Source organism: Microtus pennsylvanicus, chromosome 6 (genome assembly GCF_037038515.1).
Source record: "Microtus pennsylvanicus isolate mMicPen1 chromosome 6, mMicPen1.hap1, whole genome shotgun sequence".
NCBI classification, from domain to species: Eukaryota; Metazoa; Chordata; class Mammalia; order Rodentia; family Cricetidae; genus Microtus; species Microtus pennsylvanicus.
The window spans coordinates 4,580,569-4,607,810 of NC_134584.1; the positions used below are offsets into that span (position 1 = coordinate 4,580,569).

The 27,242-nt window shown below is 49.7% G+C and overlaps 1 protein-coding gene across 1 annotated transcript in view; it reads right to left on the reverse strand.

The window, feature by feature from the left end:
* The window catches only part of Slc12a7 (solute carrier family 12 member 7), an 81,505-nt gene extending 64,512 nt beyond the window's left edge, over nt 1–16,993 (reverse strand). The window contains exon 1 of the mRNA XM_075975699.1: nt 16,704–16,993. Within this exon, the coding sequence (XP_075831814.1) occupies nt 16,704–16,905 (202 nt within the window). The 5' untranslated portion in view covers nt 16,906–16,993. The remainder of the gene's footprint in view (nt 1–16,703) is intronic.
* Nucleotides 16,994–27,242: the final 10,249 nt, after the last annotated feature.

A 27,242-nucleotide genomic window follows, 5' to 3' on the forward strand; every position in this document is an offset into this window, starting at 1 on the left:
AAAGGAATGAGCAGAAAGTCGGCCACAGACCACAAGAAAAGAGTTAAAGCCTTGAGGATTTAAAAGCAACACATTCCAAAGACCTGATGCCTTAAAGGAGTCACTGCTGAAATCTAACACCATCTTGTCCCCAGGATGGGAGTCGGGGAGTTCCCTCCTTGTGGATCTAGGGATGATTATAAAGACAATGGGGGGATTAAATTGTGTTTCTGGGAAGCCACGTGGAAATCCATCCCCAGGTGGCTTGCTTCTTCACACACCAGTTCTCACTTCACTATGCTACCCAACCACAGTGGGTCTTGCCTGGGAATCACAGAGTACACGACCTGACCCCAGAAGAACAGATCTTGATGGGAAACTGCTTCTTTGAAAAGGTTTAGTTGAGCTGAGGTGATGCTGTGGGTGGGTTGTCAATAATTCCACACCTGGCATCCTCCCAGGGAAAGGTCCCGAGTATCCTCAGACAGCGTTGACACAGACCCTGGTTTCCCCTTCCAGCTTATATTTCTTAAATATTGACTTTCGAGTGGTGAGAAACTGGAGATGAACCCAGTAACAACACCTACCATCCTGGCGGAAATGAAGATATTTGAGACACTGTGCCCCTCCCTGTGGCTATCAAACTATTGAAACTATGGGCTTCCAAGAAATTGGAATTTTCTCAGGAATCTCGTGCTGGAAGAAGGAAGCAGGCAGAGCTGTGGCCCTGAGGAGTCCAAGTCCTGCTGAAGACAGGTTCTACAGCCCCTGAGAACTACACCCTTAGACTTGACCCTTATTTAAAAATGTCATATAATGGAGCCTCATAAAATGTCTCTGGAAAGGGGCACAGACACCCTGACTAAGATCTACCTGGAGCAGCCTCGGTTTCCTCCACAGCAGCAGAATCCGCCTTGCCGCCGCCTCCCCTCAGGCTTGTCCTAGACTAGGCACAACTGCACACCTGCTTCCACAGACACACGAGCCTCAGAGTCACCCTGGCTGCCTTCCCATCCTGGCAGTGTTCTGTGGCTTCATCTACCACACCTGCTCCTTCTCTGTGCATGGCTGAGTCTCTGCTTTACTCTCCCCACAGCCCACACACCCCAGCCACTCTGGTAGGTCTTGGGTGGGATCCCGAGGTACCAAACCTGATGACCACACAAAGCACTTCTCAGGGAAGGCAGCCGCACCCTTGCAAGTCATGGTAAGATCGTGCTGTTCCTGGAGCACGGTTATGTCTTCCCGCAGAGAGTCTCTCATAGTCACAACTGCCATTGATGCTGGCTCCTTATCCATCCCTGTAGGCTGGCCTGAGAGCAGAGAGTGCTGCCTCACTCACATTCTGAGCAAAGCCTAGGATGCACCGGCAACAGACATGTCTCCCCTTCTTTCTGGGGCTTCACAGACTGATGACACAGGGCGCCATGAGAAATCTGACCGAGACTCCAGGCTCAAGGTGACCAGAGATACTTTCATTGCTTCCCTGATATAAGGGCACCTTTTTGCCCTTTTCATCCTCCTCCTGGGATCCCTAGGGGATGAGAAAGCATGGGCCAGTTGCCTAGCTGACATCAGCCAAATTCTACCCAGCATACGATTGGCGGCTGTCGTCAGGGCTTTAGTCACACAAATAAACCCAAGAAATCTCAGGAGCCACCCACTGTTTCAGGAAGGAGGCTGCAGCTCCACTCCACTGGATATAATTTCTGGACATGATTAAACAGGAAGGAAATAAAAGACTCTGGCTGAGATTACATGCAGGAACACCACAGAGCCCAGCTCTCTAGGCTGTACATTACCACTGCTAGAAACTAGTGATTAACCACACCTGCTGTCTGTCATTGTCACACCTGGCCGTGAAGCTGTGTGGTTTGGGGTCAGGGCCAGCAGTGCAGCAGAGGCCCTTTCTGCATTTCCCCCTAAGCAGGAAAGTGTAAGCTCCCACACAGGCCTGGATGTTATGGCCTTGGTTTTATTTCTCCACGTGGGTCACACAACTCTGGGTGTGGTGTTGCACTGGGGGGGGGGGTGTGTGTGTGTGAGGACCAGAAGTTCAAGGCCAGCCTCAGCCACCTAAGGAGTTAATAAAAGCCACACACAAATCCTAAAACTGCTTTTGTTTGGTGGACCTGAGAGTCCACCTTTGAGTGACTTTTCTGCTCTTCCATTGAGATGGCAACCCAGAATCCTCCAGTATCTCCCAGAAATCGTGGCATATGCTTGTGCCTGTGACTCATGGAAACCCTACCTGGAAGATTCCCCCTTCCCACTTGCCGCCTCAGCACCTGGGCAACAGCTTCTGAATTGTAAGGACAGTTGCTGGGCAGAGGAGCAGATTGACTACCTGGAGCCTGACACAGGAGGAAGGAACCGCTGTTTTATTTACTTTTCTTTTCTACTTGGTTAGGACTGGAGAAAGATGGGGGGGGGGGGGGGGGGGCTCTGGCTTTCCCAGGTGCAAGGAGACCCAGCGAGAGCTCCAGGGAAACCAGGACATCTCCGGGAGGAACTCCTTTTTAGGATTTGTAAGGCAAACGGAAGGAGGAGGCCCCTTGAGACTTAGGCCACTCCCAGCTTCAGACACATTTCCAAGGCCCATCGCTGTCCCTGCCAAAGTCGACCCTCCTGAGACACCCATCGCCCCCACCCAGTGACCTCCTTCCTCAGCACACCCCCCAACCCAGTGACCCCCTCTCCCTCAGCCCCCCCCCCCCCCCCCCGCATCGCAGTGGCTAGGGGAGGAGTTCCACTGAAGGTGTCTCTGTTTCCCAAGGACTAGAGGCTGCAGGACAGTGCTGATCAAAGGGGAACCCAGCTGTGCCCCCTCTCGTTTATTGGCCTGATCCCAAGCGCATTGGCTTGGCAGCTCTGGGCTCCTGTTGCAGTAGCTACCTGATTCACCAGCAGAAAATCAGGGTGCTCCTGAAGCAGCCATCCAGCAGAACATTTACCTGAGCTGGGTTTAAAGCCACTAGTGATCATTACATATAAGACACAAGAACATGGGGAACCTGCTGGCCAAGGGGCCCCTTTCCAGCGTAGTGAACTCCACGCTCACAACCAGGAGTTGCCCCCCCAGGGCTTCACTGGCCTTAGCTCTTCCACCACAGCAGCCCCTGCTCAGATAAGAAAGGGGAACATCCAAGCTACCGATCAGCCGACACATAGTGAAGCTGCACTCTCTCTCTCTCTCTCTCTCTCTCTCTCTCTCTCTGACACACACACACACACACACACACACACGTTTATTTATGGAATAATCAGAGTAGCTTACAGGCAGTGGTCCAGCTAGTTCAACAATGGCTGTCTACCAACAGAAAATCCTAGAATCCAGTAGCTGCTTAGTCCACAAAACTGGATGTCTCAGATTGTCTTCAGTATACGCCAGACGTAGCCCAAAGAGACAGGCTCCAATTCCAGTGAAGGAATGAACTTCCAAGAGTGAGGGCAATCAGGCAAAGAACGAGCACTTCCACGTCCTTATATAGGCTGCCATCAGGTGTGGTCCAGATTTAAGGTGGATGATTTCGGGTAGGTCGTCCTGCGTCAAATGATTTAATCAAGAAAAATCCCCCACAGGTGCACTCAGCTGCTTTGGTTTCAGTGAATTCCAGATGCAGCCAAACTGACAACCAAAAATTACCACCACAGTAAACTGACGAGAAAAACACAGCCCTTGGCCATCTGCCTTAGCCTCTTTAGGCTGCAAGAGACCCTAGACTGTGTAACTCATGAAGGACAGACATTTCTTCTGGAAGGTCAGGACAAAGTGTCTGCTGATAGCTAGTCTCCTGGCTCACAGAGGCCATTGTCAAAGCAGGTGACCCATCCTGGGGAAGGTTCAACAGCTTGGCTCTCCTAGCTTGTTGGGACCATTTAGAGTCCTGGCCTCCAGCTGCTCTTCCCTGCTAGAGATCTTTACTTTCCTTCTGATTTGAGTTACTGAAAGCTGTGTCAAAGTTGTTTACCAGCTCTGCTTCACGAGCGAGCACGTGCTGCCTTGCCTTGAGGATCAGAGGATAAGGTTTTCACCTGTTGGCCCACCTGACTGCTGAATAAGCCTCTGTGGTGCTATTGAATAATGGGCTTCTTACTAGTGACTAGAGGTCCGTGTCTCTGTCTTTCTGTCTCTGTGTTTGTGTGTTTTAACCTCCAGCCCCTTGCCCGAAGCTCGCGAACTGTATGGTAGCGCATAGAGCACAGACAGACGTTGTGCGCAGCACTAGCTGATCTCCAGGATCCCACCTCTCAAGACTGCAGTTTTAGAGGTCAGGGATGAGGTTAGCATGTTAATGGGGTTCTCTCTGCTAGGACAAGGCTAGGGCTACTGTCCCTGTCACATTGGCATCTCTGCCGGGCACCCCACTGTTGTCTGCTTTGGCTTACTTGTCCAATTCCAAGTGTTTTTGCAGCTCTGTACTCCTGTTTCATGACAGTTACCTGATGTCACCGTCAGGAAATCAGGGTGCTTCTGAAGCAGCCATCAAGCAAAACATTTACCTAAAATGGTTTAAAGCCGCAGCTGAGCCTCCAAATTAAGCTCTCACCAAACACGAGCAAAGCGCAGGATGTCACTGAATGCAGGCAGGGGTGTGAAGGGAACGTGTCACTCACCCAGAGTTCCCCTGAGGGCTACCTTCACTTCCTTCAAGGAAATCTGGATTTGCAAATGTTGGCAACATCATCCCCTAGGCAAGGTTTAAGAGGGGGCTGATTAGGACTGCCTAATTGAAGGTGTGCTGTGAGGCAGAATCAAGAGGCTTTGGTGGTCCAATAGAAATAATGACCCACCTGGGTATCTACGTCTTCTCCCCTCTGAGCAAATGACCTGGCCATTGGAGGACTCCCTTTGGCTGTCCTGCTCTGATCACTGAATTTCTGTCTTAGGTCCAGAAGAAATTAGGAATTAGGCCACAAGTTATCCATTCTGTCCACACCGCTGTCCACTAGTGCTAGGTTACCATGCTTAGCCCTCCTGGGAACGCCTCATACAGGGCCTTCATGAAGCCCCAAAGGACGAGGGCGCTACCCCAGTGGGCCAGGGCTTAAACGCTTAGTCGCTATGGAGACAAGATGCACTTTCTGGTCTGAGCTAGGCAGGCACAGTAGTATAATGGGATAGCACGGATGCTACAGTGACAGAAACACCGATGGGGGCTCATGATGGCCCTACAAGACAAGGACAGCAGGTATGCACAGCAGGAGCACACTAGAAGCGTCTCTCAGACAGGTACCTCTCCTCCACACGGGCACCTTGCGGCAGGACAGGCAGCTCTCTGGGTAGTCATGCCTGGCAACTTTCTACAAAGCGGCCATGCCTCCCTTATCCTTTTCTATCCCCGATCTTTTGTAGCACACTGACTTTCTTTAGATTCAGATTCCAGGACCTCTAATGACCTCAGTAAGCCCCCTCCTGTTCAATATTCAATTCTTGAAGGGAACAGTCTAAAAGGACAGAGGCAGATCTGTCCCCAGGAGGTCCAAATCCAGCGTGCATTCCTGAGCAGGAGAATTAGACACACCTTAACAACTGCTCAGAAGCAGTAGTCTCCCCACCCGCTGTCTCCCCGGAACTCTTTCCCTTCCTGCAAAAGCCCTTTGTGGCTTTGAGTTGCCCAAGACTGAGCCCCTGCCTTCTCAGGTCTGTTGTCCTTCCTTAAATCTGACTCCTTCCTACCAATGTTCAGCAACTCTGGGACCTGGCATTTGAGCAGCTGGCAGCCTGAACTTTACCCTGATAACACCACATCTTCTAATGAGCACACCTAGATGGCTTCATATACAGGTGACCCTCTCTTAGCTCTGACCACTAGAACTGCAGGCTGGCTTAGGGGCTCATCAAGCATAAGGAGAACTTGAGCCGCAGCAGGACCCCTGTGGGAGCCCCTCTGGTCCTATACCCCAGGCTACCCCCACCTCTGGGTATTGTATCCCTTGGCCTTTGCCTGGCAGGGCTTCCCTAGGAGGGAATGCTAGCTACTGATGCCGTGGCCACACCGCACCTGAATGGAAAGGCAGTTCCCAAGCAGTGTGGAACACTCACAGTCAATGCCGTGTGGCTCAGTATGTCTTCAAAAGGCATAGCTGACGGAGACCTGGACTAGGAAGAAATAGCCTTTACCATCTGTGCCTTGGGAAGTGTAGTAAGAATCATTTCCTCTGAGAATGGAACCACACTACAGTAACAGGGCCATGCAAGTCCCCTCAACTGGCTGACCAATGGTTCCCGGGAACAAGCGTACCTAAGGAAAGGATCAGAGTGAACTTAGTGTTAGTTGTCAGAAGTCGACTCAGTTATATTTCCTGTAAGTGGCCACATGAGTCTTGCTTGACCCACTGAGTGGCTATCCTTCACTTCAACAGCCCAACCCTGTCACCTTTCATGGATACATTGTCATTGTAAGTAACACCTGTTGGGGAGCCTACTTGTCCAGGATACATTGTCATTATAAGTTACCCCTGTAGGGGAGTCTACTTGTCCAGGAAGACCACTGTGGTCACAGATACTAGAATATGCCAGAGTGTTCAACGCATGTCTGCCTGTGTCCTGCCTGCATCCCTGCATCCAGAGCATCCTCAAACCACACAGCACATAGAAGGCGTGCGACTGAGACTATACCCTTTGAGCTCTGCTCATGCCCAGAACACTCCACACATGTTGACCAGGGATGCACATTATCTCTGCATCTGTTAAGAGTTTCCCACAGGAGTCATCCTATCCTCAGGGGCCCCCTGTGAAAAGCTATGTTTAGTGGCAGCTGGCTGGGGATCACTATCTCACAGTCCAGGCTACATTCACAAGGAGTGGGAGCGGCAGAGGTGTGCTGGGCTGGAGAGGTACAAGGAACAAGTCCTGGGCACGCCTCTGTATAAGCCAATGCAATAGAGGACTGTTCCTGGGAAGACATAGGTCTCTCTTGTACCCAAAACTAGAAGAGATCCAAGCCCACAGGACCTGTAATTCCTGCCCACACCAGTGTAGGTGCAACCCTTAGCTAGCTTTTGTCAGGTAAAGGAGGACATCGAGTCTCCAAGGTTCCAGGTTAGTTGTGACTGCCTGAACACCAGGAGCTCAAGGTTCCAGGCTGGTTGTAGTCTGTCTGCACACCAGGAGCACCTGAGTCCTGATCCCCCAATCCCTAGGCCTCATGGACACAGGTGAACAGCAAGAGGTGATGGACAGTGTTTTAACTTCAAGCTGCTGGTCCTTGCTGTTCTGCTTTCTTCTGAGTCCCCTTAGGGATCATTGTTCTGTAAACACGGAGATGAAGGCCCAGCAGTACCAGGGGCATTGGTTTGCCCAGGAACATAGGCTGTCCCAGCCCTGGGCTATCTAGTCTGGAGGGACAAGAAAGCTGTAGTTGCCAAGCAACGAGATGGAGGCATCAGAGGAGCGTAGGGCCCCAGGGAGGGCACAGGTGGCCAGCAGAGGAGTTGCGGCAGAGCCTGGCAGAGGTGGCTTCAGGGGACTCCCTGGTAAGCAATGACAAACACCTGGTCTGGGAGAGACGCCTGCCATGTGTGATCTCCTAGGGGACCACAGTGGGAAGGTAGATAAGGAGCTAAATGGGGGACACAAGGTAGAGAGCCATGCGTCTGCAGGGCATTTCCCCAAGAGGCTGAGAAGGGCTGGTGTCCCTGAGGCCTCTCTCTTTGGTTTGCTGAGGGCCCTAAAACTCTCTTCCTTATTCCCTCTGGGAGCCCCTGGGATCTCTCTTCTGGTAAGGTCACAGTTCTATCAGACCAGGGCCGCCTTACAACCTCCCTTAGCTCTGATTTCCTCCTTAAAGGATCTGTTTTGAACATTTACTTGAAAGCAAAGGCTTTAAAGAGACACGGCAAGATGTGTCATTTAAGAATTTACATCAATTTTCTGAGGTTCCCCCAGTCTTGTTTCCCCACCCAGGGCTCTTTTTGTTGGCTCCTGAGTTCCAGGTGGTGTGGTAGCCCCAGACACCTCTGCACACACCTTTGGATGCCTGCTATAGACTTTCCTCAGCAAACCCAGCACTACAGTAAGGTCTCAGCACTAGGAAAATCCCAGTTCAGAATGACCCAAGGGGGCCTATGCCCAGTTCCTGGCCTGTACGCAGTCTGTACATCTTCCTTAGCTGTACCCACCCCACTTCTCCCCCAGGCAAGGAGGATCTATACACTGGCTTGTGCAGGCTCATCTCACATGTTCTCAAGCTGAGGCACAGAGCCAGGAAAGAATTCAAATGTAGAATTTCTAGGAAGGCATCCAGAGACCTCCAGCATCCACTAGGAGTGGAGCGTGCCTGAGTCTACCTCAGCCCACCACTGGGGCCCTGACACACAGAAGTGTTGGCTTCCCATAGACAAAATTCTGAGTAGCCAACCCTTCCTCGCCCATCACTCTCGATCAGCACAGGCTCTGAGTGGCGAGAGAGGCACCCTCCGTCCTCACAGTGCTGAAGACGACACACCGGGCACTAGTTTTGCAAGGGGTCTGTCTGTCAGACGGAGCAGACACAGCGGCACTGTATGGTATACTGAGTGCACATGTATCATCTGGTCCTTGCTTGCAGATTCAAAGGCCTCTAGGTGGGGCTCCCAAGAATCACAGAGGAGACAGCCATGTGTGCAGAACAATCGAGGAGAGAACAGTCAGCACCTAGATGTCCTGTTCACACTCCCTTTTGCTAATTTCACCACATCACAGAGGCAGACCAACTTGTTCAATCACTTAGCACCAATGATGATGCAACAGAGTGCGCAGAGGTGTGACTGACTAAGAATACCTGCGGAGACCAGCTTCATCTCAACTCCGTCACCTCCCAGGATGAAGCTGGAGCCCAAGGCTGAAGGCTCACCACTTTACAGCAGCAGACCCCATCCCAGGCGATCCACGCTGTGGCCTTTGTGCTGGCCACAGGGTCCACAGGCAATTTGAGAGTCTGCTGAGGAAGTGGAGTTTGCCCCTTTACTTTGGAAAGCTGCTGGCTTCACCTGTACCAGAGACTTCTGTGCAGAAACTCTGAGTCATGGCAGTTTCGAGGGATACGAGAAACTGAGGCTCAGCCTCGTTGTAAGTCATGAGGAAGAGTGGTTACACACCAGTATCAGCTGCCTTGTTTTCCTTCTTTCGTTTTCTGTTGTGGTTTCATCCTAAGACAGGCTGGACCTTACCATCCTGTCTCTACTCCTTGCAAACAAGATTAGAGGCATGTGCCACTATGCCCAGCCACTTGCTTTCTTAAATTCTGTTTGGTTGGGTTTATAATTGGTTTTTATTGTTGTTCTGTTTTTGTCTCTATTGTTTATATCAGACAGGGTCTGATTCACTGACTTCAAACTCTGGAAAATCCCTCTGCCTCACCACCTGAGTCCTGAGACTACATGCATGGGATGGTACACTAAGGTATAATGATTTGCCTTTAAAATTAGGAGGAAAGCACAAAGCAAATAAAAGGATTTCTGGGCTGAAAATAACTTCCGACGCACCATGTAGGGCTTCCATTATAGCAAAGATAGTTTGCCTACCTGTACACACAGGAGTGTGCGGGCACGTGTGTGTGTGTGTGTGTGTGTACACGGACCACAGCTACAGGTAATAGAATGTAATTTGCAACAGGAAGATCCCTAGACAAAAATAAGTGTTCAAAGAATGTCTTGCTGTGAGTGATTTAGATGATAAAGGACTCCTCTGAGAACAACTGCCTTAGTGTAAATTGATTTAATCAGACTGATACCCTCCAATCTCCCTGAGAGTTCTCTCACCTCCAGGAAGGGAGAACAGGAGGATGTGGTTTTGCCAGACCTTGATTTCCTGTTTGCATCTTCTTTCCTGGCGTGTGTGTGTGTGTGTGTGTGTGTGTGTGTAATAAAATACACATTTTAAGGCTGGAAAGATGGCTCAGTGGTTAAGAACACTTACAGCTTTTCCAAAATTTAATTCCCAGTACCTACGTCATGCAGTTCACAAGTGTCTGTAACTCTAGCTCCAGGGGCTCTGAATTCTCTTCTGGCTTCCAAAAGCACTGGTATATATGTGGCTTCACACACACACACTACACACACACACACACACACAACACACAAACCCTAAATAAAAATGAATACTATATATATGTATTATATATATTATATATATATATATAATAAACTTTACTATTTCCGTCAATACTAAGTGAAGTTCAGCAGCATTAGGCATACTGCCCCTCTTGTGCACCCTGTGTATATACAGTCTCACCTGGTAAAATCCAGATCTCATCTTACAGAGTGGAAACTCCACCCCCATAAATAACAGCCCCACCACCTCTGGACCACCTTCTGTCTCTGTTAACGTGACAATCCAGCAGCTTCATATAAGCAGAACTATCCAGATGCATCCTCTTCTGTCACTGGGCACACTGCCTTTCCGTCCCCGTGTCCTTTTATAAAGGCTGGGTGACATTCCCTTGTCAACAGGTGAAATTCTAACGCACTCAGCCAGGGGTCTAATTGCCTTTTATTTAGAGGCACCAACACTGGCTGGTGAGTTTTTTAAGAGGAAACAGGACACAGACCCACAGGAAACACCCAACTGGTTAGCCCAGGTTACTGCTTTTTAAAGGGTTGAAGCAGCAGAGACTTCCCTGTCAGCCGAGTGTCACACTAGTGATTTGGGACCTGCCTACTTCCTGTAAGAGTCCATCTGATGATACGGTATTTGGCATGAGTGGTTCTGTGTTGGCCTAGAGCAGAGGCTCTACCTAGACAACATCTCCCATGACTTCACGGCACACCACTAGTACCTCCAACAGGCACTGGGCTGCTCCACCTTTACGGCTAAGAACAAAACCACTCCGGATGTGGGTGTGCAAAGATCCGTCTGTCTGATTGTACCCCAGCACGTGTAGGAATGCAATGGTTGTTTGGTTGTTACATAACTGACTTAACATTTGTGTTCCATTTATTTATGGTATACGTGTGTGGGAGAGCGTGGGAGAGCATGTGCCATGACTCTCATATGGGCAGAAGACAACGGATGGGAGTCAGTTCCCTCTTGTGGCCATGTGGGTCCCAGGAATTGAACTCTTGCTGTCGCGTCTGGTGGCAGGTGCCTTTCCCTCTAGGCCACCTTGATAAGCTCCAAATCTAAATCCTTGAGAAACTCTATGCTGTCTTCTCCAGGGCCTGTATCTGAAAACTGACATTTCTGTCAGCAAAGCACAAGGTTCTGATTTCTCCGCATCCTTGATACTATTTGATATATTCAACTTTATAAAAAATATCCATCAGGAGTGTAAAGTGATTTTTCATTGTCAGTTGGACCCTTTTTTATTTTATTTTATTTTGGTATTGGGATAGAAGCCAGAGGGCAGCTGTTATAATCCGGAGCTACACCCTCAGCCTTAGCTATGGTCTCGACCTGCATTTTTCTGCTAATCAGTCAGTTGAACATCTTTTCAGGAGCCTATTTTCTAGCTGTCAAGTCCTTTTGTCCATCTCGAAGTGCTAACGATAGAACCTAGGGTGTTTTCTAGGCAAGTGCCTTGTCTCTGAGCTACATCCCCAGCCCCTTCATCCATTTTTTTTAATTGGTTTTTTTGAGTGTTTTAGTTGCCACAGAGTTACAGAAGGACCTTCTATTCTGGGTATTAACCCATTACCAGGTAGATGGTTTCCCAGTGTCCCACCCATTCACATTTAACAGATTCCCCTGTCTTCTCTGCTTATACACGGATACAGTAAGTGGCATCTCTCTCTCTCTCTCTCTCTCTCTCTCTCTCTCTCTCTCTCTCTCTCTCTCTCTCTCTCTCACACACACACACACACACACACACACACACACACACACACACACACCTGCATCCCTGTAGGTCTATATCTGCATGTGAACAGCATCAATTTCACCCAGTGGCTTCCTCTGCAACCAGGGCTGCTTTGACTCAGGCTGGGTTACCTTAGACACAGATATACTCATGTGTTTATTTCTCCGACAGGTTGGGGAAGGCCTTATGACCTCTTAAACACAAATGCTCCTGTGAGTTTGCATCTTTAGTAGGTTGGAGAGGGTGGGTGTCACCCAGACATGCATGTTTTCACGTGTTTGTTTCTCCCACGGGAGCAGGAGACACCAGAGCTGTTGTCTTCTTGAATGCCCCGGGTCAAAGTCCCCTGCTTTGCTGCGGGGTTTGCACTAGTACCAAGAAACCCAGTTCCAGCCTGAGGCCTCCAACTCGGGCTCTTCCTGACCTAGTTCTGATTACCTTTTAGATGCTGTTGCTTTATTTAAAGAAAATTTCTTCCCATAAAGAGATGTGGTGTCTCAAACCCTAGCCTACTCCAGTGGGAAAAAAAGAAGCCAAGTTAAATATTATGTAGCAAAGAAGAGAACAGGACGTACACTGAGCGTTTCTTGCTAAACCGAGTTAACCATCACCAAATCGAGACCTCTTTCACAGCAAAGTGACAGAACTTGAGCTGGCACGGCTCGCCAAGAGCTAGCGGCATCTTACCGATTACCAGGAGGGCCACACCCTATGAAATATTTAAGCAAAAAGCAAACAGTCTGCCCAGCGGGCAGCAGGTTTTCAGGCACCAGAGTCTGGCCATCACCCGGGATTAGCTCTTGAGCCTCAGCAGCCTGAGGAGAGGCAGTGTAACAGTATTTCTGTTCTGGGAATCCAGGTACGGCTTGGGATACAATTTTCCCAAGCAGAACCTAGGGCTGCAGTGAGAGACATTGCAGTGTGTGAAAACAGCATGGAACTGGCCCTCCTTTGTGCATGCCTAACTCAGAAGTGTTCTCATAGAAACTGCCTCAGAGGCCACAGAAGATATGCTAAGCAACAAACCGCAGAGCTGAGTCCACAGAGACGTATGTGGTGAACACAGAGACACAGGAACACACAGGTAACATGGAGACAGGCATACCATGGCAACATCAACTCACATCGAGACACTGAAAACAACAGAGAGACGGCAGAGAGATAAGACAGCACTGATGTACAAAGAGACACACACACAAACACATGCAGACTGCACAGAGACAACATGGAAACACATAGGTAATACAGAGACAGGCACACTGACATACAAAGAGTCAACATGTAGACATCTACACCATAGCACACCATAAGACTCATACACAGATAACATGGAGGTACAGAGAGACCCAAAGACAACACAAAGATACACAGCATGGAGATACTGCAGGGGACAAGGAGACACACAGGAACTCATAGACTCACAGCCACATACATGTAGATATATGTACACATCAGGATACTTCAGCCTGGGCTCCCTGGGCACCTCACTGGAGAGACCATTGTCATGGAAAGTGGGATGCTCTCTTGGATCTGAGTCTTGAGGGCAGGCATAGCTGCAGGTAGCTTCACTAAATCTCTGTGGCCAAGTCCTATACCACCACCCCTTGAAGTATAATTATCGAAATTTGGCAGACATGTGATCCTACCAGCCATAACAGTGACGGGAAGCATAATGCCAACCTCCAATCAGGGACTCAACACTGGTCTTTGTCCTGGACATGGGTGAAACCACAGGAATCTGGACGGCAGAGAGTACTCCAGGCCACGTATGACCTTGTAGGCTATTGTAACCTCCCAGGAGCCCTCTTTGGGAAGCCCTGTGCTTATAGCTCCTCTTGCCATCGGGAGACCTTCTCCTTTCCTTGTCCCCTCTGTCTTGGGGGCACTCTGGGTAGCTGTCCATCTTATATTAGTAAATGCTTCTGAGAACACCAAGTCTTTGCCATGAGGACTCTCAACCAGAACTCCTTCAACTGGAGAGCAGAGAGTGACCTCTCTCTGGGCCCTTGGCATAGAAACAGGATCTTTCCTATGGGCCTTACGTGCTGAGTAATTTCCCCCTTGGTCCATGTACCCTTCCCTCTGCCCCTGTGCTCACAAAAGATGCAGTAACAGCCATGGAGTAGGCGGTCACACCTACCAAACAACAGCCTAACTTCTGTACCTCTATGGGTACCACCTTTATCAAAGCAAATAGAACACAGTCCAAAGGCTCAGTATCGAGACCTGTGTCTTATGGGACATAGACTGAGCAGGCTCTGCAGATAAGAGATTCAACATCACACTCACATCCCATCACACAGCAAAGGGAGACCATGTGCTATCTACTCTTGGACACACCCCACCCAAGAGATGAGACCAAAATACTCATATGAAGGGTGTTGGTCAAAGGTTCAACTGGGCCAGCGTCCACGTATCATGATGAATATGGAAAGTGGAAAGCTATGGGAGCTGGTCCTGAAGGAGGCTGCAAGCCAGGAGACCTGACATCCCTGGGGATCTAGAAAGTTTATCCTCAGTACTTGCCACACATCTGTACCCAAAGGTTGACTCAGGACAACACCCCACCCAGGGCTCGGCTCCTGGCACTGTGCCCAAGTCGGACCAATAAAATCTGTTTGTTTTCAAACTTAGTTTACTCTGTGTTAATGAAACACCAAATAATAGGTCTTCTGTTCCCACGTAGAAGCAAGACACGAAAGCACTGGAGGGACCGTTGTCTGGGACTGCCACATGAAATCCCCACACAACTGGAGCCAGCTGTCCATGGACAGATTCAGTTAGCCAGACAGGTGGGGCCCCAGTACAGCACTGAGACCCAAATCCCTAGAACCCACATGAGGGTAACAGGGACTGGCCCAGCCCTACCTCCGACCACCAGTGGGGTCTGACCCCTGGACATCTGACCCTCAGGGCCTTCTAGACTGAAGTCACAGACCCCATCTACAAGAGAGGAGAGGAGGTTGGGGATTTCAGGGCTGGGAGGTCTCATGGTGGGCTCCACCTAATCCTGCCTCACCTGCTACGTCAAGGACTTTGGGTCATGCTCTTTCTCTATGCTACTCCAGCATCCTGAAATGAGGGAGGGGAGCATGGAGAAGTCTTGACCCCCACTTGTCCCCTGGCATCCTGTCTTTGAGGACCTCTGATGGGGTTTATAATCCAGCATGAAGGACTTTGAGGACAAGGGACAGAAGACACTATTGTGTTGGCCTGACTCATGCTCTTGGCTCAAGGTGTTGTAGGTGTTCAATATTTCTGGGTATTAGTTTCTTATTCAAGAAGTGAGACTAAGTCCTGGAGACCTGAGTTCCTTGAGACCATGGGGAACCAGAAAGCCCAGGTCAAGGGCAGGCATAGACCCCTGTCCTTCACCATCCATCAGCAGATTCTCTGCCTCAAAGGTGGGGGATATTTTCCAAGATTACAGTGGGGCTCCTTGCCTCAGCAACTCAAGAGACCCCCAGTAGCTGGGGCTGTTCTGCTTTCTCCCACCCACACCCCCTGGCTAGCCCTCGTGGTCAAGCAGGCTCCCTATAAGCAGGTCCTGCAGACACCATAACTGCTCTGTCACTGTATTTGGTGACCCAAAGATCATCTATTTGCTTCTTGAGTTCCACAAAGAAACCCAAAAGAAATGTGTCCCTTGGCAAGTAGGCAGACAGCCACTGCAAGCTTGCTGCCATGCTAAGATTAAGGAGAGTCAACCACTACCCTGTGGGACAAGCAACCCTGCCCACTAAAGCATGAGACAAATCCTGACCTAGAGCTCAGAACAGAGACAGATGAAGACGCAGTTCAACATGCCCAATCTAGGGAATAGTTATCTGTAGCTTGCATGTGTACCCATATGCATCCACACACATGCACATGCATGCATGCATGCGCACATACACACAACACAGCTATGTAATGCCCAAGTTCACACAGGGAAACAATTGCTCAGATTTTGTTACAAAAGTTAACTCATCAGAAACGTGACAGTTCTAAGTTCTTCTAAGTCACAGCATAGCCTCCCCCAAGTCTCTAAAAGACTGCATGTGTGCAACATGAACACACCTGTCACGGGTATTTGTGATGGTGCCTCCCGAGCTGACAGGGGCAGGGCATTTGAGTACTGGACAGGTTTTTAGACCAGTAGCAATCCAGTTTTGGAGACCCTACCCAGGAAGGCAGACTGGTACTCAGAAGGCAAAGGTCTCTCAGGGACTGCCTGTCAAGTGCCAGCTAACTGCCAGGTGGGTGGGGCAAAGACCAACCCAGGCACCAGACCTGGCTTCATCTTCACTCCCTGACCCAAAGTCGGGCTCTAGAACAATCAGGAGAGTGCACAGTGAGCGCCTGCTTCTGTCGCGTGTTCCTTGGAAAACGTGGCTTTGCAGATGTGTGGGCAGCAATAGATTGCACGGTTCTAGGATTCTTAGATGCAGGCAGAGATCACCAGTCATTGTAAAGGTCAGCTAGCCAAGGGGGTTTCCACAGCAGCGAAGTTACAAGTTACAATCGGCTCTCACCAAAGGCTGGCTGCCTCTGTCTCTCCTGCACCTTCGAATCCCACACTAGGACAGAGGAGAGAGCTCTTTTTCTCAGAGGTACTAATATATATATATATGGGGGGGGGGGAGTGTCTAGAGTTAGTGATCAGAAGGCGGCCCCAGAAGCCGGCCTCAGAAGCCGTCCTTCACTAACTACCAATATCCCACTGACCCTTAGAACCACTCTGCAGAACGTTACTACCGACAAGGTCCACAGGCCATCAGGCAGGGCCAGGGATTAGCAGGACTAAACTGTGGGACAAAGGACACCAGCGGATTCCAGAGCCGGCGCTGTAACACTTGGTGTGACCTGCAACCATTCCTTAGCCAGCAGGCAATGGCCACCTCCTGACACCTGGACAGCAGGCACCACAGTGGCCCCCTAGGAGGAAGGTTTAGCTGCACTTACCATAGCGACTGGGCTCGCGGCAGTAGCGCAGAATGGGCAGCGCATCTACTTCTTGTGTTTTCAGGGCTGCCACCTGATTGGGATCTGGGTCGGGGTCGGGGTCGGGATCCAAGCACAGAGGCTGGCCGCTGCCGCCCTCTGTCCTGGGTCCCGCGTCTCCCATCCCGCTCTGCGCTGGGGTCACCACGAAGCGCTGGGACATGTTGGCGTCGGAACGCTGGGCGCCGCGATGACTGCTGGATGAGAAGCCTGCCGGTGCTGACCGTGGGTCTCGGGGAGTGGGGCGGGGCAGGGGCGGGGCACGAGGTGGGGGCGGGGCAGGAGGGAGCCGAGGCTGGGGCGGGGAGGGGCGGGACAGGCGAAGTCAGGGCAGGGCTGGCTGGATAGAAGTGAGTGGATCTGGGAGGGGGTAAAAGATGGCTGGGGTAGGCATGAGGGGGGGTGTGTGTGTGAGAGAAAGTTGGGTTAGGTAGGGAGAGGGCCGGGCCGGGACCACAGAAGATGAGAAGAGCAAAGAACAAGGATGAGTAAGGGTAGCGGAGTGGGACTTGGGTGAAGGCTGGGTCAGAGGACAAACGGGACCTAAATAGGTGATGTTTGGGCAGGAAGGTGTTGGGCATTTGGCCTGGGAAGGGCATTTGATGGTCTGCCTGATGATAGCAATACAAATCTTATGGGTCACCAAGAGACAGAACCTTTGTTTTCCAGATGGGTCACTTCAGTGTTGCTTTGGAGTTGTGCTAAGTGACTAGAAGACTTCTACCCCACACATCCAACCACCTACCCCCATCCCTGACTACCAACAACCTACCAGGTCAGCGGGACCTAGCCCAGGGCCAGGCTAGGATGGGGCAGGCCATGGAATGGACAGTTGCTCAAGCCAAGCACAGCTCATTCAGGGGTTAGGAGGGGCAGGGAGCAGGAACATCTGACGGGAATGGCCTCTAAGGGCCAGAGAAAGGGATTCTGGGAGTAGGGGTATGTGGCAGCCTTGCTTTCTACTGGGCCTAGAGTAGTAGTTCTCAACCCATGGGTTGCAAAAATCCGACAAACCTCTATTTCCAAAATTATTTACATTATGATGCATAACAGTAGCAAAATTACAGATATGAAGTATCGACAAAAATAATTTTATAGTTGGGGGGTCACCACAACATGAGGAACTGCATTAAAGGGTTGTAGCCTTAGGAAGGTGAGAACCACTATCCTAGAAGGAAGGCGATCGCCCTGGCTCGCCTCTGCCTTCCCATCCCACCCCCACCCCCACCCCCCCCACCCCCCCCCCCCCGCAGCCTGGCTTTTGATACCGGTGACCTCCTAGATTTGTGCCTGGGTTGCCAGACTCCTGGGAGAGCAAAGGGTGAGAGAGAGCTGAGAAGTGGCTCAGGAAGCCTGGAACGAGTGGACGTTCCTGGAAGTGGGGACACCAACCACTCTGTGCTCGTGGTCCTTTACCGACATCTTTCTTCACCATATATAACATGGTTTTCATATTCATTTGAGAATTTATTAATAGCACCCGATGCCAGGCTCTGAAACCCCTACTTCTCTGAAGTAGAGCAGGGAGAGAAGGAAAGAAACTTGAGGGAACAGGGCTTCTGTTCTTACAGTTCTCGTGTCCCACCATGGCTGCTCTCAGCCATCACATCTGTCCCTCTGCAGAGGAGAGGCTGACGGCAGAAGGGCATTAGCTGCCCTTGCCTGTAGTATAGCCTAGATGCTGTGTATAGTACCGCTAGTTACGCGTGAAGCCTGCTCAGGGTGTATCCAGCAGGAAGATAGAGTTCTCTTTTGAAGACTTGAGCCTCTTTCTTTCTTTCTTTCTTTCTTTCTTTCTTTCTTTCTTTCTTTCTTTCTTTCTTGATTTATTATGTACACAACATTCCATGTATGCACCAGAAGAGGGTGCCAGATCTCATTACAGATGGTTGTGAGCCATCATGCGGTTGCTGGGAATTGAACTCAGGACCTCTGGAAGAGCAGTCAGTGCTCTTAACCTCTGAGCCATCTCTCCAGCCCCCTTGGGCCTCTTTCTTAGGAAGTCAGTTACACCACCCACCTCCGTTAGCCTGACAGGGAGAGGGTAAACCAGGATGGGAGTTCTCACACCTGTATATTCATCCTCTCAGGATCCTGTCCCTGCAGGAGGAGGCTTACCTCTCCTCCAATCAATCTTTTTTAATATTTCTAAGGCCATTATTGGGCCTTTCTCCCAAGATGAACCTCTGGGTCACATTTTAAGTGTCTCTGTATTAGTAACTTTGCTTTGCTTAATGTCTGACAAAACACTTGAAGGAAAGGCTTATTTTGGTCACGGTTTAAGAGGAACACAGACCATTGTGGTGGGGAAACTGTGCCGATGGGAGCATGAGGCCGCTGGTCATGTTGAGCCCTCCAGAGAAGTCAGTGCTGGTGCTTGGCTGATATCCACTATTTTATGTAGCGAGGAAGCTCAGCTCGTGGGATGGTGGTGCCATCCATATTCAAGATGAGTCTTGCTACCAGGTGTGATGGCATATGCTTTTAATCCCAACATTTGTGAAGCCCAGGCAGGTGGAGTTCAAGACCAGCCAACCAAGGACTCACAGTGAGATCCTGTCTCAAAACAAAACAAAAAGTAGATTCTTCCTTCTATGGTTAAACCTCTCTGGAAACACCTGGACAGACACACCCAGAGGAATGTTTCCATGGTGATTGGAAATCCAGGTCCATTTATGCTGAAATGCGTTTATAAACTTACTGAAAGCAGATGTCTTTACATTGTCAAACCTCTCACCCAGGTCCTGGGTTTTCCGTCAAACGTAGTCACATCTATGTTGCAGCTCTGATGAAAGGGAAAACCGAAAGAGAACACCGGAGCTTTGTGTATTTCTTCTGTAACCTGCCACTTCATGTAATTCTAAACTGTATTATTCAAATGCTTTTCTACTTCAGTCGTGGCATTTTGCAAGGATTTTTTTTTAGGTCATAGATAATGATAATTTTTCTCCTTCCATCTCCTTTAAACCTCTACTGTTTTCTTTTATTCCTTCGCTTTCATTTCGAATTTTTTAAAAAAATTTCAGGACAACCCTTAACATCATGGTTCATGTAGCTTCTTTACTGTGGACTTAGAAGTGAAACTTATGCTGTGATATGCCCAAGACAGGCACTGGCCAGGTCGGAGCAACTTGTGCCCTAGACACACCCTTCTGGCTCAGAGAAGGCCCTCGAGGGGCATGGTGGAGAAGGGGGTCCTCTTCTCTTTTGGATCCCAGGAGGATGAGAACTTGAAGCCCCTCAAAGAGCTTATACTCTCACCTTTAAATCTGAAAAATACCCGGACCTATCATTTCTGGTCACAGCTTTTATTCACCTTAGACCTTTGCTTGCAAGTGTCCCTGGAATCTGCAAGGCTTTGTAGCCACCCAGAAATGTTAGCTATGCTATTCACAACCAGAGCTAAGGGGTTTCCCATGGGGAGGACAGGACTGACCCATGAGAAGCACTGTTATCCTGCTCACTGCTGTGTGCACAAAAGGAAAACCATCAAAGGTCTAGTGACGTTTTACAAACAGGGAAATGGAACTTGCTTTACATAGGACCCTAATTTTGAGCAATAAATGGGGGTGAGGATGGAATCTGGAAAAGCCAGGTGACAGTGAATGAGGAGGAAGCTCAGACAGCAGGACATAGGCAGGGGACACTGTTACATGGGAGGCAGGGCCCAGGAAGGAGCCCATGAGAGCTTCTTCAGCTTCTTCTCTGATTCATGAGTGGACTTCTATAGTTATTGCTTTTTTAGCGTGTTCCCTTTTCTCATCTGAATTGTAAGTGTGAACTCATGCTATAGCCCAGGTTTTTCTATAATGCAATTTATAGTTCAGGATAGCCTTGGACCCTTGGCAGGCCTCAGGTACTGGGAGGACAAGCATTTGCCACCACATCCAGCTCTTACTAAGCTGTCTCTGCTCTGTCCCAGTAAATAAAGGAAACATTGATAACACAGTGTCCTCCCAACACAGACATGGCCTCAGGGCCACACGCTCCTGGTCTATAATTGCAATCCCAATCTTGTTGGCTAGCAAACTATTTATAGCCTCTGCAATTTTTTGACTGCTACTTGAAGTCTGACTTAACCCTGCAGGTGCCTTACTTTTCTCAGAGTCCCATAAGTCATACCCAAGACCCCATGCTTTCCAAGTGCCTTCATACCTACTCTGTCCCAAGTATTTGTCTTTTCTGCTCCTCCTACTGCACAGAGCATTTTGAGTCTTGATCTGGAAGACACTTCCCTGGCCATGGGATGGCACCCCTTTATTCAGGTTGGGACCCTCAAGGGCTCTCCAAACTAGAGGTGGACCTTGAATGTCACCATGACAGGCACAGTAAGCAGAGGTCATGACAGTGGCTCAGATGAAATCAGTAGCAGGCTGGAACATATCTGTCATGAGACAGCATAGGCAGGAGATGTCTCCATCCCCCAATCAGTCACCAGCCCTGGCCATGGAAACCTAAGGATCGCCCAGAGCATGCAACCTTGGCCCTACCCATACCACCACTGAGGCCTGGACCAAGGCCTCCAGGAGGGACACTAAGGCACGTCTAATCAGAGCCCTGGTCACTTTGAAAAGGTGGTGTGGGACAGTGGTCTGTATTCTATCAGTTATATTTTAAATGAATGCTGATTGGCCAGTAGCCTGGCCGGAAGTACAGGCAAGGCGACCAGACAGGAAGTAGAGGTGAGTCAATGAGAACAGGACAATTTCAGGAAGAAGGAAGTCCTAGTTCCAGCCACAGAAGAAACAAGATGTGACTGCCTCGCTGAATAAGGGACCGAGCCACATAGCTAACACAGACAAGAATAATGGGCTAATATAAGTTGAAAGAGTTAATAAGAATCCTGAGCTAATGGGCCAATCAGTTTATAACTAATGTAGACCTCTGTGTGATTTCTTTGAGACTTAACGATTGCCAAAACCAGGCAGGACAGAACCCCCCTGACAACAAAAAGGCCCAGGGTTCTCTGGGTCCATGAGAGAAGCTGGGACTCTTGGTGGCAGTGGGAGGAAGAGGGATAGTGCCCAAAGGGAGGAGAGGCCCACAAGTCCTCATTTTGGAGAAAGTCATGAAGAATCTTCCAGACACCATCCCAAATGGGCAACTACAGAACGAACTTATTTCAACACCCGTGTCAGAGAGACCTTGGCAGAGCAGGGCTCCAGCCCTGGCCTGGATCACCAGAAGCAGAACCAGGCTCCTCTGACCTCACTCAGACAGCACACCTAATCTGATCCCTGGAGGTGGGGAGTGACCCAGGGTGTGTTTCCAGGGAAGCCTGAGTGAGCAGAGGGCAGGAGGGCCAGACAAACAGAGGCAGGGAAAGGAAGCCACAGAGAGATGCCAAAGAAACAAAGATATAGAGACAGAGAAGTGTGGGTAGGAAGACAGGGCTGTAACCTGCCACCTCTCAACTGGATCACACATGACAGGTCGTTTTGGGATTTCATGGGTTGGGCTTTCCAGAGCGAAATGAGGAGACAGTGAGAGGAGGTGCCACTACATACATAGGTCATAGATGTGGTCTGTGGGTTGACATGGTTCCCCCAGACCCCATGTTGTTCTTGGAAGTCAGTTTCATCGGTGCCCATTTGGGAGGGGTCTCTGTGTTTGGCTGCAGCTCCAGTAGGTGACAGAGATTAGGAGCTCTGTTCAGATGAAGACAGTGGGGTTTGAAAGCTTAGATGGTCCTTTTCTATCTTCAGCTCCCCATTCACTGCCCTGAAGGGAGATTTGTTCATGTCTGCACACAACAAGTGCTGATGAAGAAGCCTGACTCTGAACAAGAAGAGCCTAGATGCCTGTCACAGATGGTTTGAAGCTTGCCCCAGGTCATCCCAGGACAGAAAGGAAGGGCCATGCCTGGTCAGGGACCCTTATAACCATCCACTTGACCAGGGAGCAGCCTGGGAGAGGTTGTCAACTGTTTCCAGGTCCTGCAGCATATCTTTCAATCCAGGACCCCAGAATTAACCAGGGGAGAGGCTTATTCCCATCCAGGCAGAAGCAGACAGAAGGGTGCCATAAACTAGTCTACCACATACCAGGGTCTGGAGCCAGGTATGGACACAGTAGCCTGCCCTTCAACACAGGGCATAATCAGTCAGAGCCATGAGCCAGAGACTACAGTTCTGGTGTGAACCAGGGTCCCAGGGAAACCTGCCTGGTTAGCTGGAGCTCTTGCCTTTGAGGGATGGTGAGGGTAGGAGCTATTGCTTCTGGGTTCCTCATTCTAGGGCAGACAGTAAGGTCCTGCCAACTCTTGTTCATCATCCCAACCCCCACCCTGCACGCTAGGTATTAAGGTGGACCACGTCCCAGTCAGCGGAAGATTTGTGTGTAGATATTCACAGATCCTTTTCAGTTTTGGAACCTGCCACCTATTATAACAATTCCTGGATGTTCTCACCCAGCAGGAGGTCAGCCTTTCCCCAAGGTTCTGTTCCCACAGTAACCAGATCCAGCCAGTTAAGGGTTTTAGGAGGACACCCTGCTGCCAACCCTGAATTCCCAGAAAAAACAAGCATTCCTTCCTGAGCACAGGAGAAAGGAAAGAGAGATCTGTTGTGAACCAGCCTGAACTTTCTGGGCAGAAAGGGAAATTCCACTAAAAATGGCACCATTCACTCTTGCATGTGCTGCAAAGGGGTTTCCTTTTATTGTGGCCTCCTATTCTGGAGACAGCATTGTCTTTCTGAGATCAGCAGCCCCCAAAGCTTGTGGGAGGTGCCTACACCGAGACACTCCTCCTGGAAGTCTTGGACCTCATTTCCTTGTTCCAACACCAATGTCTGTGCTGGTGGCAGTGTTAAGGGTGCCTCGTTAGACCCTGGGAGTAGCCCCTCCCTGTTCAGCTCACCGTCACTACTCCCTGCTCCGTGTGTATGGGAGAGATTACAGGGCAACTAAAAACCAGATGGCTGGGCTGATACTGGTATGTCCATGTGGCTCAGCATTGCAAGAAGGTAGCGTGTAAAACACAACTTTGTCTCAAAGGGAAGCAGGGTTTATGCTTGAGCCAAATATGAGTGATCATGACTCCAGAACACAGATCCAGATTGTCCCAAAACACCATGCACCAATGAGGAAATGGTTTTATGAAGTTTTTGGGTTTTTTTGTTTTGTTTTGTTACCAAAAAGGCCACAAATCAAGGCACTTTCCAAGTACATTCATAAGAACATCAGATAGCCTGCTGATAGCAAAGTGTGAAAATCTCCATCGGAGGTCTCAGTTGCTATCCAGAATGGGGCTGGGCATGTGTAAATGGGGCTCTTTGGCATCCAGGACCGAGTTCTCAGGACCTCATGACCCAGAATAGGAAGTCTGGTACCCTTTCTGCCTTGATATTCCTCCCACGGTCTATTGTGTCTATAATAGCCTGGTAAGAGATGACCCATCCTGATGGAGGAAGGTCATTGGTTAAATTAAAAGAAACTGCTTGGCTCTCATTGGTTAGGAGATAGGTGGGAGGAGTAAACAGAACAGAATGCCGGGAGGAAGAGGAAGTGAGGTCAGACTCGACAGCGCTCCTCTCGGGAGCAGAAGAGAGACGCCATGCCCCGATCCCGGGCAGACACACGCAATGAAGCTCTGACCTAGAATCTTCCCGGTAAGACCGGTGCTCACAGATTATTAGAGATGGGTTGATTGGGATATCAGAATTAACCAGTAAGGGCTAGAGCTAAGGGCCAAGCAGTGATTAAAAGAATACAGTGTCTGTGTAATTATTTCAGGGCGTAAGCTAGCCGAGCAGGCGGCTGGGGTGTTGGGGACACAGCCCCGCTGCCCTTATTACTACACCATCCAGCTAGGTACCATCCTCATTTTTTTCTCCTGTCCCTGGGTCCTGAGTGTAGGAGTCAGGATATGAGGTAGATATTCAGCCAGCAAGCCAAGCTAGGACTCTGCCTCAGAAAACTGAGGTATGATTCCTAGGCTGACCTCTGTGGTTGTGGCCATCACACCCAGGGTCCTTATACCTGCCTTCATTTATTTCTCTATTGCTGTGATAAACATTGACCAAACCAACGTGGGGTTGGAAGGTGTTTATCCAGTCTATGCAATACAGTACATCACTGAGAGACGAGAAAGCAGGAACTCAAGTTAGGAACCTGAAGACAGGAACTGGAGATGATGGAGAAATGCTGCTTGCTGGCGTGTTCCCTCTGGCTAGTCAGTTGTCTTCCTTCTATAACAGCACCACCTGCCCAGGGTTGGCACTGCCCCCAGGGGGTTTGGCCCTCTTCCATCAGTTAGCAGTTACGAAAATGGACCCCACAGACATGTCCACAGGTCAATTCCACGGAAGCAATTTATGAGTTGAGGTTCACCCTTCCCCGTAGTCAAGTTGACAGCTGAAGCTGATCACTGCATGCCAATTCAAGGACACTCGGGGACAACCCCAGAGGCAGTTCCTTGGGCTTCTAGGTGAGTGGATGACGAGGCCCTGTGCCTGGAGCAGCAACTGTAGTAGAGAAGTGGGGACCATGGGGCAGCCAGAGCAGCAGGAGAGACCTGGGAGTCCCGAGAATAGAGTCCTCAAGACCTATGAGGATGAGGTAACTTGAGCTGGCTGGGGTAACACTGCTCAGCAGTCACACAGGGTTTCTATGGATTCGCATGCACGTGTCAGATCCAGGGAGCTGAATGAGTCTGAAGATCCCAACTTGGGCTCACCCCTCCCTGAGAGCGTTTCTCCATGTAAGCTTTATTCATAACCCATTGTCTCAAGTAACATGTTGTAGAAGGGGTACTCAGTCTGACGAGTGTGGGACAATCCTGTCTCCACTCCCATGCTAAGGCAGCACCATCCCCCAGGGACCTAGCGAAATTTTGGTCAAACTTATTCTCACTCCAGCCCTGCCCAGCCTGATCAGCACATCTCCCCTACCCGCACCCTCAATCCTCCACTCCCTGTACTACAAACCCAATCTTAGCACACACTTTGTGTAAATTTGCTCTGTGCTAGTGCCCTCTGCTGGCACAGTCGTGTGGTGCAGCTAGCTGTTTCCTGAGCTCCTTCAGCACAAAGTCGCAGGACTCTTCCTCATTCCCAGCTCAGCTCTATGAACCACCCCCAAGACAGTACGAGGGTCAGAGCTGGAGTAGGGTTCTCTAGGGTCAGGAATACAAGCTTGTCACTAGCAAGTGAGCATTGTCCCTATGGTCCAAGGTGGCTGCTCAGACTCTCACCAACAGGAAGGAGCCTGGAGGAGGAGGAACATGTCCTCTCTTGAATAACACTGCTGGAGGTAAGATTGCTTGCCAAGTTGTTACTTTCCTACACTACTGCCTTGTGGTTGGCTAGGTTGTCGCTATCACTATCGTCTGACCTGGCTCCTGGGTGATTCAAGGTTAGAGGTTCTGGTAAACAGGCCTCCCAGGTCTCCACAGGCATAGAATCACCTGCCGTCTTATTTCAGCCAGGCTCTGCCCAAAGTTGCACTGGCCCGAGGATGCTGGCAGTAGGAGAACAGCCTGAAGCTTTATTTTTCCTTTAGGAACCTCCAGTTAACTTTCATTTTTATTGTTTTTTGAGACAGGATCTCTCTACATTCCTGGAACTCATTTTGTAGACCAGGCTGGCCTGGAACTCACAGAGCTCTGCCTGCCTTTGCTTCTTGAGTGCTGGGATTAAAGTTGTGTGCCACAATGCCTGGCTTCTTTCTTCTTCTTCTTCTTCTTCTTCTTCTTCTTCTTCTTCTTCTTCTTCTTCTTCTTCTTCTTCTTCTTCTTCTTCTTCTTCTCGTTCTCTTCCCTTCAGATACTGGAAAGAGGTTGGGCATGCTTTTTCTGATATTCTGGGCTTGCTTGCTCTTTCTCTGACACTTTTTCTCCTCTCTCCCCACGCAGCTGTTTATGTGCCCTATGGCTGCTTTCTGACCTCTGTGCCTAACTCCTCTTCTCCATCCCTCATCTAGGAAGCTGTGGAGACAAGGCTATCACTGTGTGCTCCTGACTGGCCTGGAATTTGCTGTGAAGACTCGGCAGGTCCCACAGAGATCTGCCTGCCTCTGCCTCCCTAGTGCTTGGATTAAAGGCTCAAGTCACTACGCAGGGCAAGAGCCTCCTTTTTGGTGAAGGAGACATGGAAACATCTGGTGGATAATAAAACATATGGCTAGCTATACCTTGGAATAGAGATATTTATGAAAAGAAATCATGCTTAGGTCTCATTCACAAATTCTAGTTTAATTTGTCTAGAAGGGAATTCAAGCATTGGTAATTTTAGAATTTCTCAGATGCTGTCAATGTTAGTTGTGATGGTTAGTCCTGCCGATCTGAGAGACTCTAGACTCACCCAGGAGACAAGCCTCCAGGCACACCTTTGTAAAAATGTTAGTCTCATATCTGTAAGGGGTAATCTTGATTATGTTAATTGACTTGGAAAGACTCAGATTTGTGGGCAGAGCCGTTTCCTGGGCAGGATATCCTGAAGTGTGTAAGATGGAGAAAGTGTGCTGAGCGGCTCTCTGATTGTTAATAGTGCGACCAGATGA